This window comes from Rattus norvegicus, chromosome 7, assembly GCF_036323735.1.
Source record: "Rattus norvegicus strain BN/NHsdMcwi chromosome 7, GRCr8, whole genome shotgun sequence".
NCBI classification, from domain to species: Eukaryota; Metazoa; Chordata; class Mammalia; order Rodentia; family Muridae; genus Rattus; species Rattus norvegicus.
In genome coordinates this window covers 112,469,977-112,482,686 of record NC_086025.1, presented here as the reverse complement: position 1 = coordinate 112,482,686, position 12,710 = coordinate 112,469,977, and the positions used below count along the sequence as shown (strand labels likewise).

Genomic DNA, 12,710 nt, shown 5'->3' with positions numbered 1-12,710 from the left:
GAAGCCTGCTAGGCTGAGCCTGCCAGATTCCGCCCCTCTCTTCCTACAGCAAGATACAGTCAGCAACCAGGGAAGGAGACAACACCTATGGTAATGAAGCAGCAAGAAGACAAAGGACACGGCCCTCGCAGCAGCAAACCAGCCCTTCTGGCCTTGCCTCAGGGCTGCCTAACAGCCTGGTCCAAGGCCCTCAGCTCAAAGAGGCGGGGCAGCCAGAGGCTGCAGGCTGAACGCGCTGCGCCCCCTGGCGGCTGACCAACAGACTATCGGCTTTGAACCACAGTCAGAAAGGTGTGGTTTCCTATGGAACACTAAAATGGGGGAAACTGAGGGACATGCCCAGGGACTTAAGGCCACGGAGTTAAGGACAGAGAGCTCTAGAAAACAGGAGTTAGAGGTCCTTCAGTTGCGACCTGCTTTCTTCTTTCTGAGGCCTGAATCTCTGCCCCCTTCCTCCCAAACACAGGTGCAGGAACAATCCTCATTTAGCAGTTACATTCTGTCTTTCGGATAGGGCACAGTTGACAAGGTGCCCACCACGGTTGGACTGTGGAAAGGATCCACAGGGTTGGTTCCCCACTGCCCGGCATAGCAACTCAGGACACTCCTGTATGTAATGGCGGCTCCCAAACAAAGCATCCAGACTCAATTTGGGAGAAGGGTGCATCTCATACAGAGGACTCCCCTCAGAGATCCAGCTCCTACCGGATTCGTCAGTTAGCCAGAGGACTAGGCCTACCCAGAAAGAATAAAGCAGACTCAAGTGTCAAAGTCAATTTCCACATTGTTGTCTCTCTAACCACAGGTACAGGCCTTTTTTTTTTTTTTTTTTTTTTGGTTCTTTTTTTCGGAGCTGGGGACCGAACCCAGGGCCTTGCGCTTCCTAGGCAAGCGCTCTACCACTGAGCTAAATCCCCAACCCCTACAGGCCCATTTTTAACCAGGCTCTAGAACTCTGGGTTGAGTCAGAGCCTCTGGTCTGAGCCTAGGGCAGAGCTCCGTGCAGCTTCCCCACCTCCACAAAGGCCTCCACACAGCGGTCGATGTCTTCCTCACTGTGTACGGCTGAGATCTGCACCCGGATCCGGGCCTTGCCCTTCGGGACCACAGGGTAGCTAAATCCAATGACAAAGATACCTGGGAAAATAACAGGGGTACACCAGAGGCAGACAGGCTTTGGGGCTATGACATATAAGAGCCTACTGCCCCATGGTCCACCCACAAGAACAAGGGACACCCAACCTCACAGATACGGGACCACGGGACCACGGGATACCCTGTGGTTTGTTAAATTTGGAAGATAGTTGATCTAAGGAGATGTGGGCAGCAAGAAGCAGGATGTGGCTCTAGGGAGGAGCTACAGTTTACAGGCGTTCTTTTCTCTAAGGATGACTCTGGCCCCAATCCTCTTACCTTTCTTTAGCATGTCCTCAGCCATTTGAGAGGACAGCCGGGCATCACCAAGCATCACAGGACAGATGGGGTGATCAGCTCCTGAGATAGTGAAGCCGGCGGCTTCCATCTTACTTCGGAACCTGGGGGCACAGCTGAGTGTCACGGGTAGCTGAAGGCCGTGGAGCCTGAGGAAGAGGCTCAGGATCTATGTCCACCAGTGAGAGGAAGGAAAAAAGACAGAGGTACAGGCCCAAAGAGCAGGTGGAGCACAGGCAGGGGCAGGAAGGGCAACAGGAGGTGGGAAAATAGGCGTAACAAGAGAGGGCACTGGAGACTGAAGGAAGAGAATGCGGCAGAGGGGGTGGGAAGGAAAAGAGGGAGGTGGGCAGGAGAAAGCAGAAAGATGTGTGGCTACCATCTCCCTCTCTGATCCACCCCTGTGGGCACCATACCGCCGGGTCTTGGCGGCCATGGACTGAACGATGGTATTACTCTCCATGAGCAGGTCCAGGGCCTTAGAAGCACAGCCAACAACAGCAGGGGGCAGGCTGTTGGAGAAGAGGTAGGGCCTAGAACGCTGCCGCATCAGGGAGATCAGCGGCTCAGGCCCCGTGGTGTAGCCTCCTGGAAACAGAAAAAAAAGTTGGGCTGGAGAGATGGCTCGGTGGTTAAGAGCACCCGACTGCTCTTCCAGAGGTCATGAGTTCAATTCCCAGCAACCACATGGTGGCTCACAACCATCTGTAAAGAGATCTAATGCCGTCTTCTGGTGCGTCTGAAGACAGCTACAGTGTACTTATATATAATAAATGAATAAATCTTTTTTTTTTTTTTTTTTGGTTCTTTTTTTCGGAGCTGGGGACCGAACCCGGGGCCTTGCGCTTCCTAGGTAAGCGCTCTACCACTGAGCTAAATCCCCAGCCCCAAATGAATAAATCTTTAAAAAAAAAAAAGTTGGGGATTTAGCTCAGTGGTAAAGCGCTTGCCTAGGAAGCACAAGGCCCTGGGTTCGGTCCCCAGCTCCGAAAAAAAGAACCAAAAAAAAAAAAAAAAAAAGTTGAAGAGGGGCCAGTCAGGGGCCAGGAACTGCCCGAAACCCCTCCTCTAGTTCATACCATCCTCCTCTCTGATTTCTGTCCCCACTTTCTCTACAGCTACAAGACAGGCCCTGCGTGCAGGGAAGGAGACCCCATAGACAGGATTCTGTAGGCACCTGATGCTCCACCCAGCGCCTTCCCCAGAGTGGAGTTGATGATGGTGACCTGGTCCATCACACCTAGCAGCTCATCTGTGCCTCTGCAAAGAAAGCAACCACTGCTGTCACTGGCCTCCTCCCGACTCCCCACGCACCTCCAGAAGCCCCCACCCAGGCCTCAAATGTTCCCACCTTCCAGTGGGCCCAAGAAAGCCAGTGGCGTGGCATTCATCCACAAAGACCAGGGCACCATATTGAGCAGCAAGGCGGCAGATCTCCTGTAGGGGAGCGACATCACCATCCATGGAGAAGGCTCCATCCGTGGCCACCAGGCGCAGCCTGTGCTTCTGTGGGACAAGAAGAGCAGGTGATGCGGAGTAGGACCAACCCAGCTGCTCTTCTACGGCCTTGAGGCTGTATCCTGAGTCTTGCCCATCTCTCCTAGGCTTAGCAACTTTAGCCCTGTCCCTGAGAAAGGGCTAAGACAAGGTGGGACGGGGACAGGTCCTAGTCACACCCACACACCTTCTGCTCAAAAGGTGCTTCCTGATCTCAGGTAACATGGAGCTATAGAACAGTCTTGGGCATTAGGGATGAGAAAGTCAAAATAGTTTCCTCTGCTCTTCCGGCTCTCTGTGAAGAGGGAAACCCTCCAAACTTGACTTCCTTGAGCAGGGAAATGCAGTCCTTTCTCTGGAGCCCCAGGGCCTCACCCCACCTGAGCCTCCTTCAGCTTAGCTTCCAAGTCAGCCATGTCCAGGTGGCGGTAACGGTACTTGTGGGCCTTGCACAGTCGGATGCCGTCGATGACGGAAGCGTGGTTCAGCTCATCTGACAGAACTGCATCCTCTGGGGTCAGCAGAGCCTACGGGGAGGAGCTCTTAAGTAGCCACCAGAAGTTCCCCTTCCCTCATAACTCCCCTAGAGGCAAACCTCTCCCTCTACCAGGTGCCTAGGGCCAGATGAAAACATCAGGTTAGTACCAGGCCCCCATCACTCCTGCTTTCTAGTTTACGTAGGTTTTTCTGTAGTACTGATGTGCTGACCGACGTGCTGCCAAGCTCCCCCAGCTGCCCAACGCCAAGTCATCCACAGTCTCTACATACCTCAAATAGGCCAGTGTTGGCATCAAAACAGCTGGGATAGAGGATGGCGTCCTCGCGCTGGTGGAAGCGGGCTATCTTGGCTTCTAGATTCTTATGGATGCTCTAAAGGACACAGGAAAGTAAAGATCAGTGCCTACAGGCTTTGGGGGACAAGTCCCAGAGGACAGAGGCTTATATAGCCATCAACAGACCTAGTGCAGGAAGCCTACAGCCTCAGCCACACCCTTCCTTAGGCACAGGTGACTTTTGAAGCCTTGGACTATAGCAGCTGCTCCCATCTTGGAAGTTGGGGCCTGGCAGGTCCAATCCTGAGTGGACCTTTGTCTGCAGTGGCGGTCTGTCTAGTACTGGGATTCTGACTGATGCTGGGGGTCAGAAGACATGTCTTCACATCAGACTGTCCTTTTGGTTTCTCCATAGCAAAGAAAGGATCACATTAAGAGAGGTTATGCTTATCTGGGACTCTACCACTTACAGTTGGAAGCTGCTTGGTCTGACCTAAGAGTTTTGTTAGAAAACAGATGTACGGCCAGGCATACACTTTATCCCAGCCCAGCACTTAGCACTCAGGAAGCAGAGGCAGGTGGAAGTTGAAGTTGAAGTTGAAGTTGAAGTCTAGCCTGGTCTACAGAGGGAGTTCCAGGACAGCCAGGGCTAAACAGAGAAACCCTGTCTCAAAAAAACAAAAAGAAGGCTACCACCTTCAGTGGCACAGCTTCTAGCAGAATTCTGGAGACTGAGCTCCAGCTCTGTCTTCTGCCCATTTCCTGCAGCATGGCCATGGCAGGTCTGTCTGTCCTACAGGCGGGGAAATGGAAACTCAGAGGTCAGGTTCCTGGTCCCGGGCTTCTCAGAAGAGGCCTGCCCCAGCCTGGTAGCACTGAAGCTCTGGGGCTGACAGTGGGCCCTGCCCTGGGACTAGTTAAATTGGCTGAACACACAGATAACCAAAGCCAGTGCCCACCCAACACATGCTGTATACCTGGGTCCCACATATAAAGCGAGTAGAACTGAGGCCAGCTCCAAACTCCTCCAGAGCCTGCAGACCTGCCTGGATCACCTCAGGGTGGCTGCTCAGGCCCAGGTAGTTATTGGCACAGAAGTTGAGGATTCCTAAGGTGGAGAAGACCAAGATTGCAGCTTAGAAATGCAAAGAGGGGACCCATGTCTTTAATCCCAGCACTCAGAGGGCAGAGGCAGGCACATCTCTGTAACTGGGAGGCAGAGGCAGAGGAATCCCTCTGATTTTGAGACCAGTCTAGTCTATAGAGCAAGTTCCAGGACAGCCAGGGCTATACAGAAAAACCCTGTCTCAAAAAAAGAAAAAAAAGAAAAGAAAAAAAAAGAAAAGAAAAAGAAAGAAAAGAAAAAAAGAAGAAAGAAAAAGAAAAGAAAGGAAGGAATTCAAGGAAGGGAACCTGGACATGGTGGTGCACCCTTTCAATCCCAGCACACAGGAGACCGAGGCAGGTGGGTCTCTGGATTTGAGGCCAACCAAGGTCTACAGAGTAAGTTCAGAGAGAGGGAGAAGGAGAGGGGGAGAGGGAGGGGGAGTGAGAGGGAGAGGGAGAGGGAAAGGGAGAGGGAGAGGGAGAGGGAGACGGAGAAGGAGACGGAGACAGGAAAAGGAAGGGCCTGCAAAGACCATAGTGCTAGGACCTGGGACAGGGGCCAGAGGAAGTCAACTTGGATTTGTCCTTGAGAGGCGACAACTGCATAGATGATCCCATTCTCCAGAGAGGCCAGAAGCCTTTGAATCCACTGCCACAGTGTAGGAGGGTTATACGAGATCTGTCCCTCTCAGCTTTCTACCTTGAAGGATGAGAAGTTTAATAGCTGGCTTTGAATAACATTCCATCTATGAGGATCCCAGACCTTCCTCAAAGGTTCTGCAGCCCCAAGACCAAGGAAGGCCATCTTGGTTTTATTTTTCTTGATTGTGAAAGGGGCCTGACTAGGTCCTCCAGCTCCAAAGCTCACACATCTGCTACCATAACATTGCCATCTCTAGAGGGATGTCCCAGAGACCTCAGTTATCCCTCTTAAAAAGCTAAGAAGGCGGGGCTGGAGGGATGACTCGGCGGTTACTTGCACTGACTGTTCTTCTAGAGGACCCAGGTTTAATTCCCAGCACCCATGTGGCAGCTCACAACTGTCTTTAACTCTAATATCTGGCACCCTCACAAAGGTATACATGTAGACAAAACACCAAGGCACATAAAGTAAAAAGAAACAAAACAGCCCAAGAACTTGATTCTCTTGATGTCTTATCATTTGTGTGTGGTGTGAGTGCTGGGAATTGAACCTGTAGCCTTATGTGGGCTGAGCAAGTGCTCTGCCATTGAGCCACATCCCCATCCGATTGATTATATAGCTCTCTGGTCTGACTGAAAGTTTTGTTAGGAGACAAGAGGTTCATTCTATGGTCCTCTTTAAGGAAAGACAGGTACCGAACTTCTGCAGCCCTAATCCCCTTGCTTGTTTGCTTAGACTTTAGCCTCTTTGGTGGAGGCTGGCCTTCCACTCCAATATCCTATGACACTGGAGCTGGCCAGTAGAGGGTCTGGAGAATTCTGGTTGCATTTCACCTTCTTCCTTTCCTATTTATGTTTTTCGAGACAGGGTTTCTCTGTAGACCTGAATGCTGGGATTAAAAGCATGCTTCCTTTCCGTGTAAGAATTGGTCTCTCAAACCAGGCATGGTGCTGTACATCTTTAATCTCAGCAATTTGGGGGCAGAGACAGAAGGATCTCGGAGTTCAAGGCCAGCCTGGTCTACAGAGTAAGTATGTTTCAGGATAGCCAGAGCTATGCAGAGAAAAGTCTTGAAAAGTCAAGGGGGGAAATGGTCTCTCTCACAAGCAGATGTCGTCAGGAATAAAGGTGTAGCAACTGGAGCCCTTCACACACAGCTGTAGGAGGGTTTTGTTCCTCCTGGAACCTGGGTGTAAGGGGGAGCTGATGCAGCTGGATATCGCTCTCTTTTTCTCACAGGGTTGGGTCTTGTTGCAGCCCAGCCCTCAGCACCCAAAAGGTGCTGACGGGTAAATCACCAGTGTGAAACAGGTTTAAACAGGTGGAATTAACACTAGGAGGCCATAGTGTGCCCCAGACAGCCAAGCAGCTACGAGTGCATGTGCTTCTCCCACACCCACTCTAGGTCCTCCATTCACATGCAAGCCCTGGAAGGGCTCTTGGTCAGGTACGAGGACTCCCAGGAGGGGAAGTTACCTCCGGAGATGCCTTCCACGCGGATACACGGTCCCTGGCGGGACGTGATCACCCGCTCACTCTTCCAGGTGCCGGCTCCGCGGATCCCTTCCAGCTCGCGGTCCAGGACGCAGCGCAGCTGAGCCAGCGCTGAGTGAGCACGGCGGCCGGGGGACAGCGCCGCGCGCCACAAGAAGTTGACCCACATCGCGCCCACGGACTGAAGTGTGCCGGCCAGCCTGCCGCCTAGAGCTCCCCGTCACGAGGTGTGGGCAGGGCCCAGGCAGCCAATCAGAACAACAGGAGCTTACTTTAACTGGATGGTTAACCCCACCCGCAGGCGGAGCCTGACAGCGTTTGCCCGCGACGCAAAGATTGATTTGTAAGTCGAGACTGGGAAGGTCCGCGCTGGGGAAGCTGAGTAGGGGGAGAAAAGCGACTTCAATGCCTCTCCTTCTTAGAGCCTACCAACACACCTCTCCCAAAGACCCACCTACGTGCTCAGCGGACCTGCTTGAGCATTCCGGTCCCTCCAAAGCTTTGCTGTTCTCTAGCGCGAACGTGGCACCACCAGCTCTCCCCACATTGCCCGTCAGATTGCTCCTCTCTTCTCCAGTTAAAGAAAAATGCACCACTCAGATTTTTTTCCTTTCCAGTTTTATTTTAAAGTTTTAAAATTACAACCACAGTAATTTTTTCCCGGCACTAGTTACACTTGTTTAAAAAGTGGGGTAGGGTACCCGAGTTTCCTACTTTATTAAAATAAGAGGACAACTGTACAGAGTTTTTCTCCCAGCTCCCGAGGTGAGACTAAGTACTAGTCTTAGATATGGATATATACATATACACACATGCACACAATCCCGCTTCTCTAAAGCTACCTAGCAAATTCGAATCCACGGGAGTATATCCCACAGTCCACTCCCTGCCTCTCCCCCTCCTCGGCTACTTAGAAAAGACTCAAAAGCTTGGAGGGGTTTTAAGTGGCAGCTGGTAGAACTGAAGTGGCACCAAGCAATGCCACATCTTACACAGGAAGAGGGGAAAGGAAACGAACAACGTCCTCCTAGGACACAATCCATCAACCGTGTGGAAAAACCCAAGTTTCCATAGGCACACTGAGGCACTTGGCTGACTCTGCACCCCTCCCCCTAAGTCCACTCCCATTTAACCAGAGACTGCTGAGAAGACCCTTCCTTCCCAATGGCTAAATCCCGGTTGTGAGAAGCTATGGCTTCTCTAACCAGCTGTCACTTGGAGAGGCACTAGGGCAGAAGAGAAAAAGAAATCAGGTCCCCCAACTTACCACCATTGGTAGGGCAGCCCAGGGAGTTTATCCTCTTCTCCCCCACAACCCCCCTTGGCCAGGTAGATGGGGTATCACCTGCTCATCAAAGGTTCTGAAACGCTCACTAGGGACAAGCAACCTAGTTCCTGGGTCCTCACCTACCCAGAACTTTGCCAGTTCCATTTACCTTCATAGTAAACAAACCACCGAAGGAAACACACAACGCCCCCCCCCCCCACAACCCCGTAAGGTTAATATCAAATCAAGAAAAAAGTACATCTCCATCATTATAAAGATGAGGTCTGTTTGCTGTCCTTGAACAATGGGTTAAGGAAAATATTCCACAAAGTCTGTCTGAGGAAGCCAAACTCTGTCCTCTATAGAGTCCAAATAGAATGGGCAAAGGGTTGCAGATGGGATCAAGAGAGAAATGTATTTACAGAAAACAGGAGGGAGGAAGGAGTGTCCCCAAGCAAAGCCTTCATTGTCATTTCTTCTTGCTGGCTCTCTTGGCACTCGACTTGGCTTTGGGCTTCACGGGTTTGGCCTTCTTGGGTTTGGATGCCTTGACTGGCTTGACTTTGACAATCTTGGGCTTTTTGGCTTTCTTGGGCGTGGCAGCCGGCTTCTTCTTGGCCTTCTTGACCGGGGTGGCTTTGGGTTTCTTGCTTGGGGCTTTGGAAGCAGCCTTCTTGGGCTTGGCTGCCTTCTTTGGAGTGGCCACTTTCTTGACTTCCTTCTTGGTCTTCTTGAAAGCCACCGACCTCTTGGGCTCATCGCCCTTGGCCAGCCTGAAGGACCCCGAGGCGCCCACCCCTTTGGTTTGCTTGAGAACACCGGTGGTCACTAGGCGCTTGATGGACAACTTGATCTGGGAGTCGGCGTTCTCACCCACCTTGTAGTGGCTCTTGATATACTTTTGGATGGACTGGCGCGAGGAGCCGGCGCGGTTCTTCTCTGCCTGGATGGCAGCCACGATCATGTCTGAATACTTGGGGTGGTCCGTGGACTTCTTGGCGGCCTTGGCCCGCTTGGGCTTCGCCGCCGGGGTGGAGGTGGAGTTCTCGGTCATGGTGGCCGGCCTGCTCCGGCTGTTCAAGGAGCCTTCCAAAGGGCCAGCCTTCGCCGGAGGCTGTGCAGAACCTGACTCGCGATCTGTTCTTCCGCTCCACTAGCAGGCCAGACTAAAGTGTGGCTGCCGGGGACACGGAAGACGCGTGGCTCCTGTCCTCCCGGCGCGGGTCGCGAGCTGCTCTGCGCGCCCAGCCCCCAGTGTTCCGTCGCTCTCCCGGCGCCTGGCGCTGCCTCCGCCTCCGCCTCCACGGCCTCCCTTTTCCCAGTTCTGCGTCTGGCGCTCGGGCGGCGCATCCGGGTATTTAGCGGCGGCGGGCGGACCGCGGTGAGGACTGGGCTGCTGGCTGCCTGCTCCCGGCCCGGAATGGCGCCGCGCTGCCGCCATCTGTGTTTCTTCCGCCGAGCAAACTCGACCTTTCCCAGCGGCCCGGGCCCTCCCGCTGCCCGCCGTCTCTCAGGGTCTCTGCTCGGCTCCCTAGGCTTCCCCGCTGGGGACCCTGGCGCCCCGGCCGCCGCCCCCCGCGCCCGCCACAAGCCCCAAACGGCGCCGAGGAGCGCTGGGGCACCGGCACATTTCCCCTTTGCGGGGGACTGGCTCTGCGGAGGCGGGGAGCCCCGGGACTTGAGACCCCCCGTAGGAAAGCTCTCCCCTGGGACTACCAGGGACCCCACTCCCGGCTGCCTGCGGGGTCCCCCAACCTGGCGGAGCGGCTCAGAAGCGGCCACAACTAACACACGCGGCCCTGAGCTGGGCGACTCCCAACCGGGCCGAGTCGGGACAAGGGGGGAGGGGTCGCCTCCCCGGGGTCCGGTCACCTCTCGGGGGTCACCGGACCACAGCTCCCCTGACACCCCTACCCCCTCTTTGCCTGCGGGGACCTCAAGGAAACTTTCCCAGGAAGAGTTGGAAGGGCACTTTCAAACTTTGTCCCTTCCCCCTCTTGAGTCTCCTCTCCCCTCGATGCACCCCCGGACCTCCGCGAGGAGATTGCTCCCTAAGCCCGAGCCCCCCAAAGCTTCCTGAGACCCCTGGGAGATGCGGACCGGCCTCCCGGGTGGACTGCTCTCCTCAAAGACCCCCCCACATCTTCCATATACCTGAGTATAAGAGTTCATTTACATGCCTTGCTAGCTTGGGAGTTTTGGGGGTGTGAGAAGCAGGACGCCGAGGCCCACCCTGGGGGGGGAAGGTCCCCTCTCCCACTGCCTTTTCAAGGTGGGGTGTGCCTTGATGGGGGGTGCAGTCTATATCATAGGTGCTGCCCCATGGCTCTGAGCAAACTGCCCTGGGGACCCTTGGGATGAGCAGAGGGCTCCGTGTGCTTTAGAGACTTGGAAAAATGGGAGCAGAGGGAGAAGCCGGGGAGGGAGTCCTCGTTTCGCAAGTTGTGACTTAGGTATATAGGAGGTATGTAGTCCACCAAGGAGCCGTGAGCCGGACCACCGCCATTTTGCTTGGAAGATGCTGTGTCTTTGTTAAAATGTATCCATCTTCCTCTCCCTGCTTGGCAAAAATCCACGAAGTGAGGAAGGGGCTCAACCATCTGTAGTCCGACCTGGGGCTGTTGGGAGTCCTAGGCTCCGAGAGAGTTTAGAGGCTCCGAGATCTGCCGAAGACACCCCCAGAGAGCCCAGAACCTCTTGTCTGCAGCGGACATCCTATTCCCAATGGCAGGTCCTCTTGGCAGCGGCCCTGAAGTACGGTTCTGGTGGTCTTGCCTGCCTGAACTCGATCCCTGGACCCCCCAGTGTTTTCATTCCCTATCAAAAAGGCACGAAGCTGTTTAATTAAACAGTAACCCGGGAGTGGGGAATTGTAGCTGATCTAGATGAACTAATGTCTGCTAAGGCCTGGGGCTGTTTGTCACACCAGAAGGAGCAGCTTAGATGATGGAGCTGGGGGAGGTATGGGGAGAGCTCTACTGGACTTGGGAGTCCCTGAGACCAAGGTAGCGCGCGCGCGCGCGCACACACACACACACACACACACACACACACACACACACACACACCACACTCTATAGGTTAATCCCAATGATTGGAGGAGGGGAAGGAGGAACCAAGTCGGGTGCCTTCCTTGCAGGCTTATCTAGGTGAAGGGATGAGTTGCTGTTGGAGGCCGGGTTAGTTCAAAAGGTCAAGGTTTTTAATTTTAATTCTGATTCTGTCAGTGACCCTGCAGGCTCCTAATTTGAAAATACATTCTAGTAGGTTGGTTTGGGATATTTTGAAAACAGATTCTCTGGGTTCCCGCTAAAATCTTTATGGAGAAGGCACCCACATGCCCTTACCTCTGAGATAATGTACAATGCTCCCCACGAATACAAACGAAATTAATCCGATCACACAATGTTGAAATTTTTTTATCCTCATATCCATTACAGTTTGCAAGATGCTTTCCAGCAGTTCCTCGATTCTTTGGCAGAGAGGCTGTGTATTAGGATCAGGACCTCATACTCACCTTTACCGGGAGGTTTTGGGGCTTGGAAGGAGAGGTGAGAGCCTTTATGCAGTGAGGCTCAGGTCCACACAAACCCCAGACCTTCATTTAGTCTCGCAGTTCTAACAACATCTTTACCGCCCCACACAGTCCTCTAACATCTATTACCTGCCCCACTCCTGCGCCCGACCCCATCCCAAAACAGTATATCTCCTGAAGACAGAATTGTGGAAGGAAGGGGACTCCTTGGGTTGGAACTAGGAGGGGCGTGTAGGGAAGTGGGGGAGGCACCTCCCGCTGAGACACAAGATTAACAACTCCACCTCCTTATGGTTCTGGGGAGTTAAGGGAAGAATCGGGGTTTTCTGAGAGATGCCGAGTTGGGCAAGATGAGAGGGGCTGCCGCTGGAATAACCTAGGCTTACTTCCGGGACACTACAGAGCCAGGAGGCTTGGTGACTCCTGCCTGCTCACACAATCCCCCTCGCAGGTGGCTCTCCGTGGCTGGCTTCCATCCGGCAGCCCCCACCCCATCCCGGACTCCCGACCAGATCGCTCGAGATTTAGCAGCTGAGGCTCTTTAAAAGCCTCAGAGCTGCGGCGCTGCAGGCAACCTTCCTGGGAAATGTAGTCTCTATAGAGTGGAGTCTCGCTGCTTCCCGGGCTGTTTCTCTACTGGCCAAAAAGGGGCCTTGCCACCTCGGTGACAGAAAAATGAAACCTTGAGGGGAAAAACATACATCTCATTACAGTGGGAATCAGGTTCTTGTCGGGCAGTGGGGCTTATGCTCTTGACGATAGCATCTGCAAGTTATACACGGGAGCCCTGAAAGGCTTAGTGACTCTACAGGGTGGCTGACTCCTTTCCTTCCATCTCCTGGTAAGACCCCCTGGCTCATTCTGAGCTCAAGATTCCTAATGTGTTTAGTATGTGTTAGGCACTGAGTGTAAAGCCAGGAGCTGAAAAGAGATGCCTGCCTGTGTGGGGGATGAAATTGCAGT

The 12,710-nt window shown here is 53.6% G+C and overlaps 2 protein-coding genes across 2 annotated transcripts; both read right to left on the bottom strand.

Moving 5' to 3' along the window:
- Nucleotides 1–766: 766 nt before the first annotated feature.
- Nucleotides 767–7,115, bottom strand: Gcat (glycine C-acetyltransferase). The gene is given in 9 exon segments (NM_001024277.1): nucleotides 767–1,137; nucleotides 1,414–1,535; nucleotides 1,848–2,019; nucleotides 2,609–2,691; nucleotides 2,783–2,937; nucleotides 3,309–3,455; nucleotides 3,697–3,798; nucleotides 4,679–4,809; nucleotides 6,928–7,115. Coding segments are annotated over 9 exon segments (1,251 nt in total). The 5' UTR covers nucleotide 7,115; the 3' UTR covers nucleotides 767–985.
- Nucleotides 7,116–7,546: 431 nt separating this feature from the next.
- On the bottom strand, nucleotides 7,547–9,407 carry H1f0 (H1.0 linker histone). Its single transcript, NM_012578.3, has one exon. It carries the CDS (start codon nucleotides 9,264–9,266, stop codon nucleotides 8,682–8,684), a length of 585 nt encoding a protein of 194 aa, NP_036710.1. The 5' UTR covers nucleotides 9,267–9,407; the 3' UTR covers nucleotides 7,547–8,681.
- Nucleotides 9,408–12,710: the final 3,303 nt, after the last annotated feature.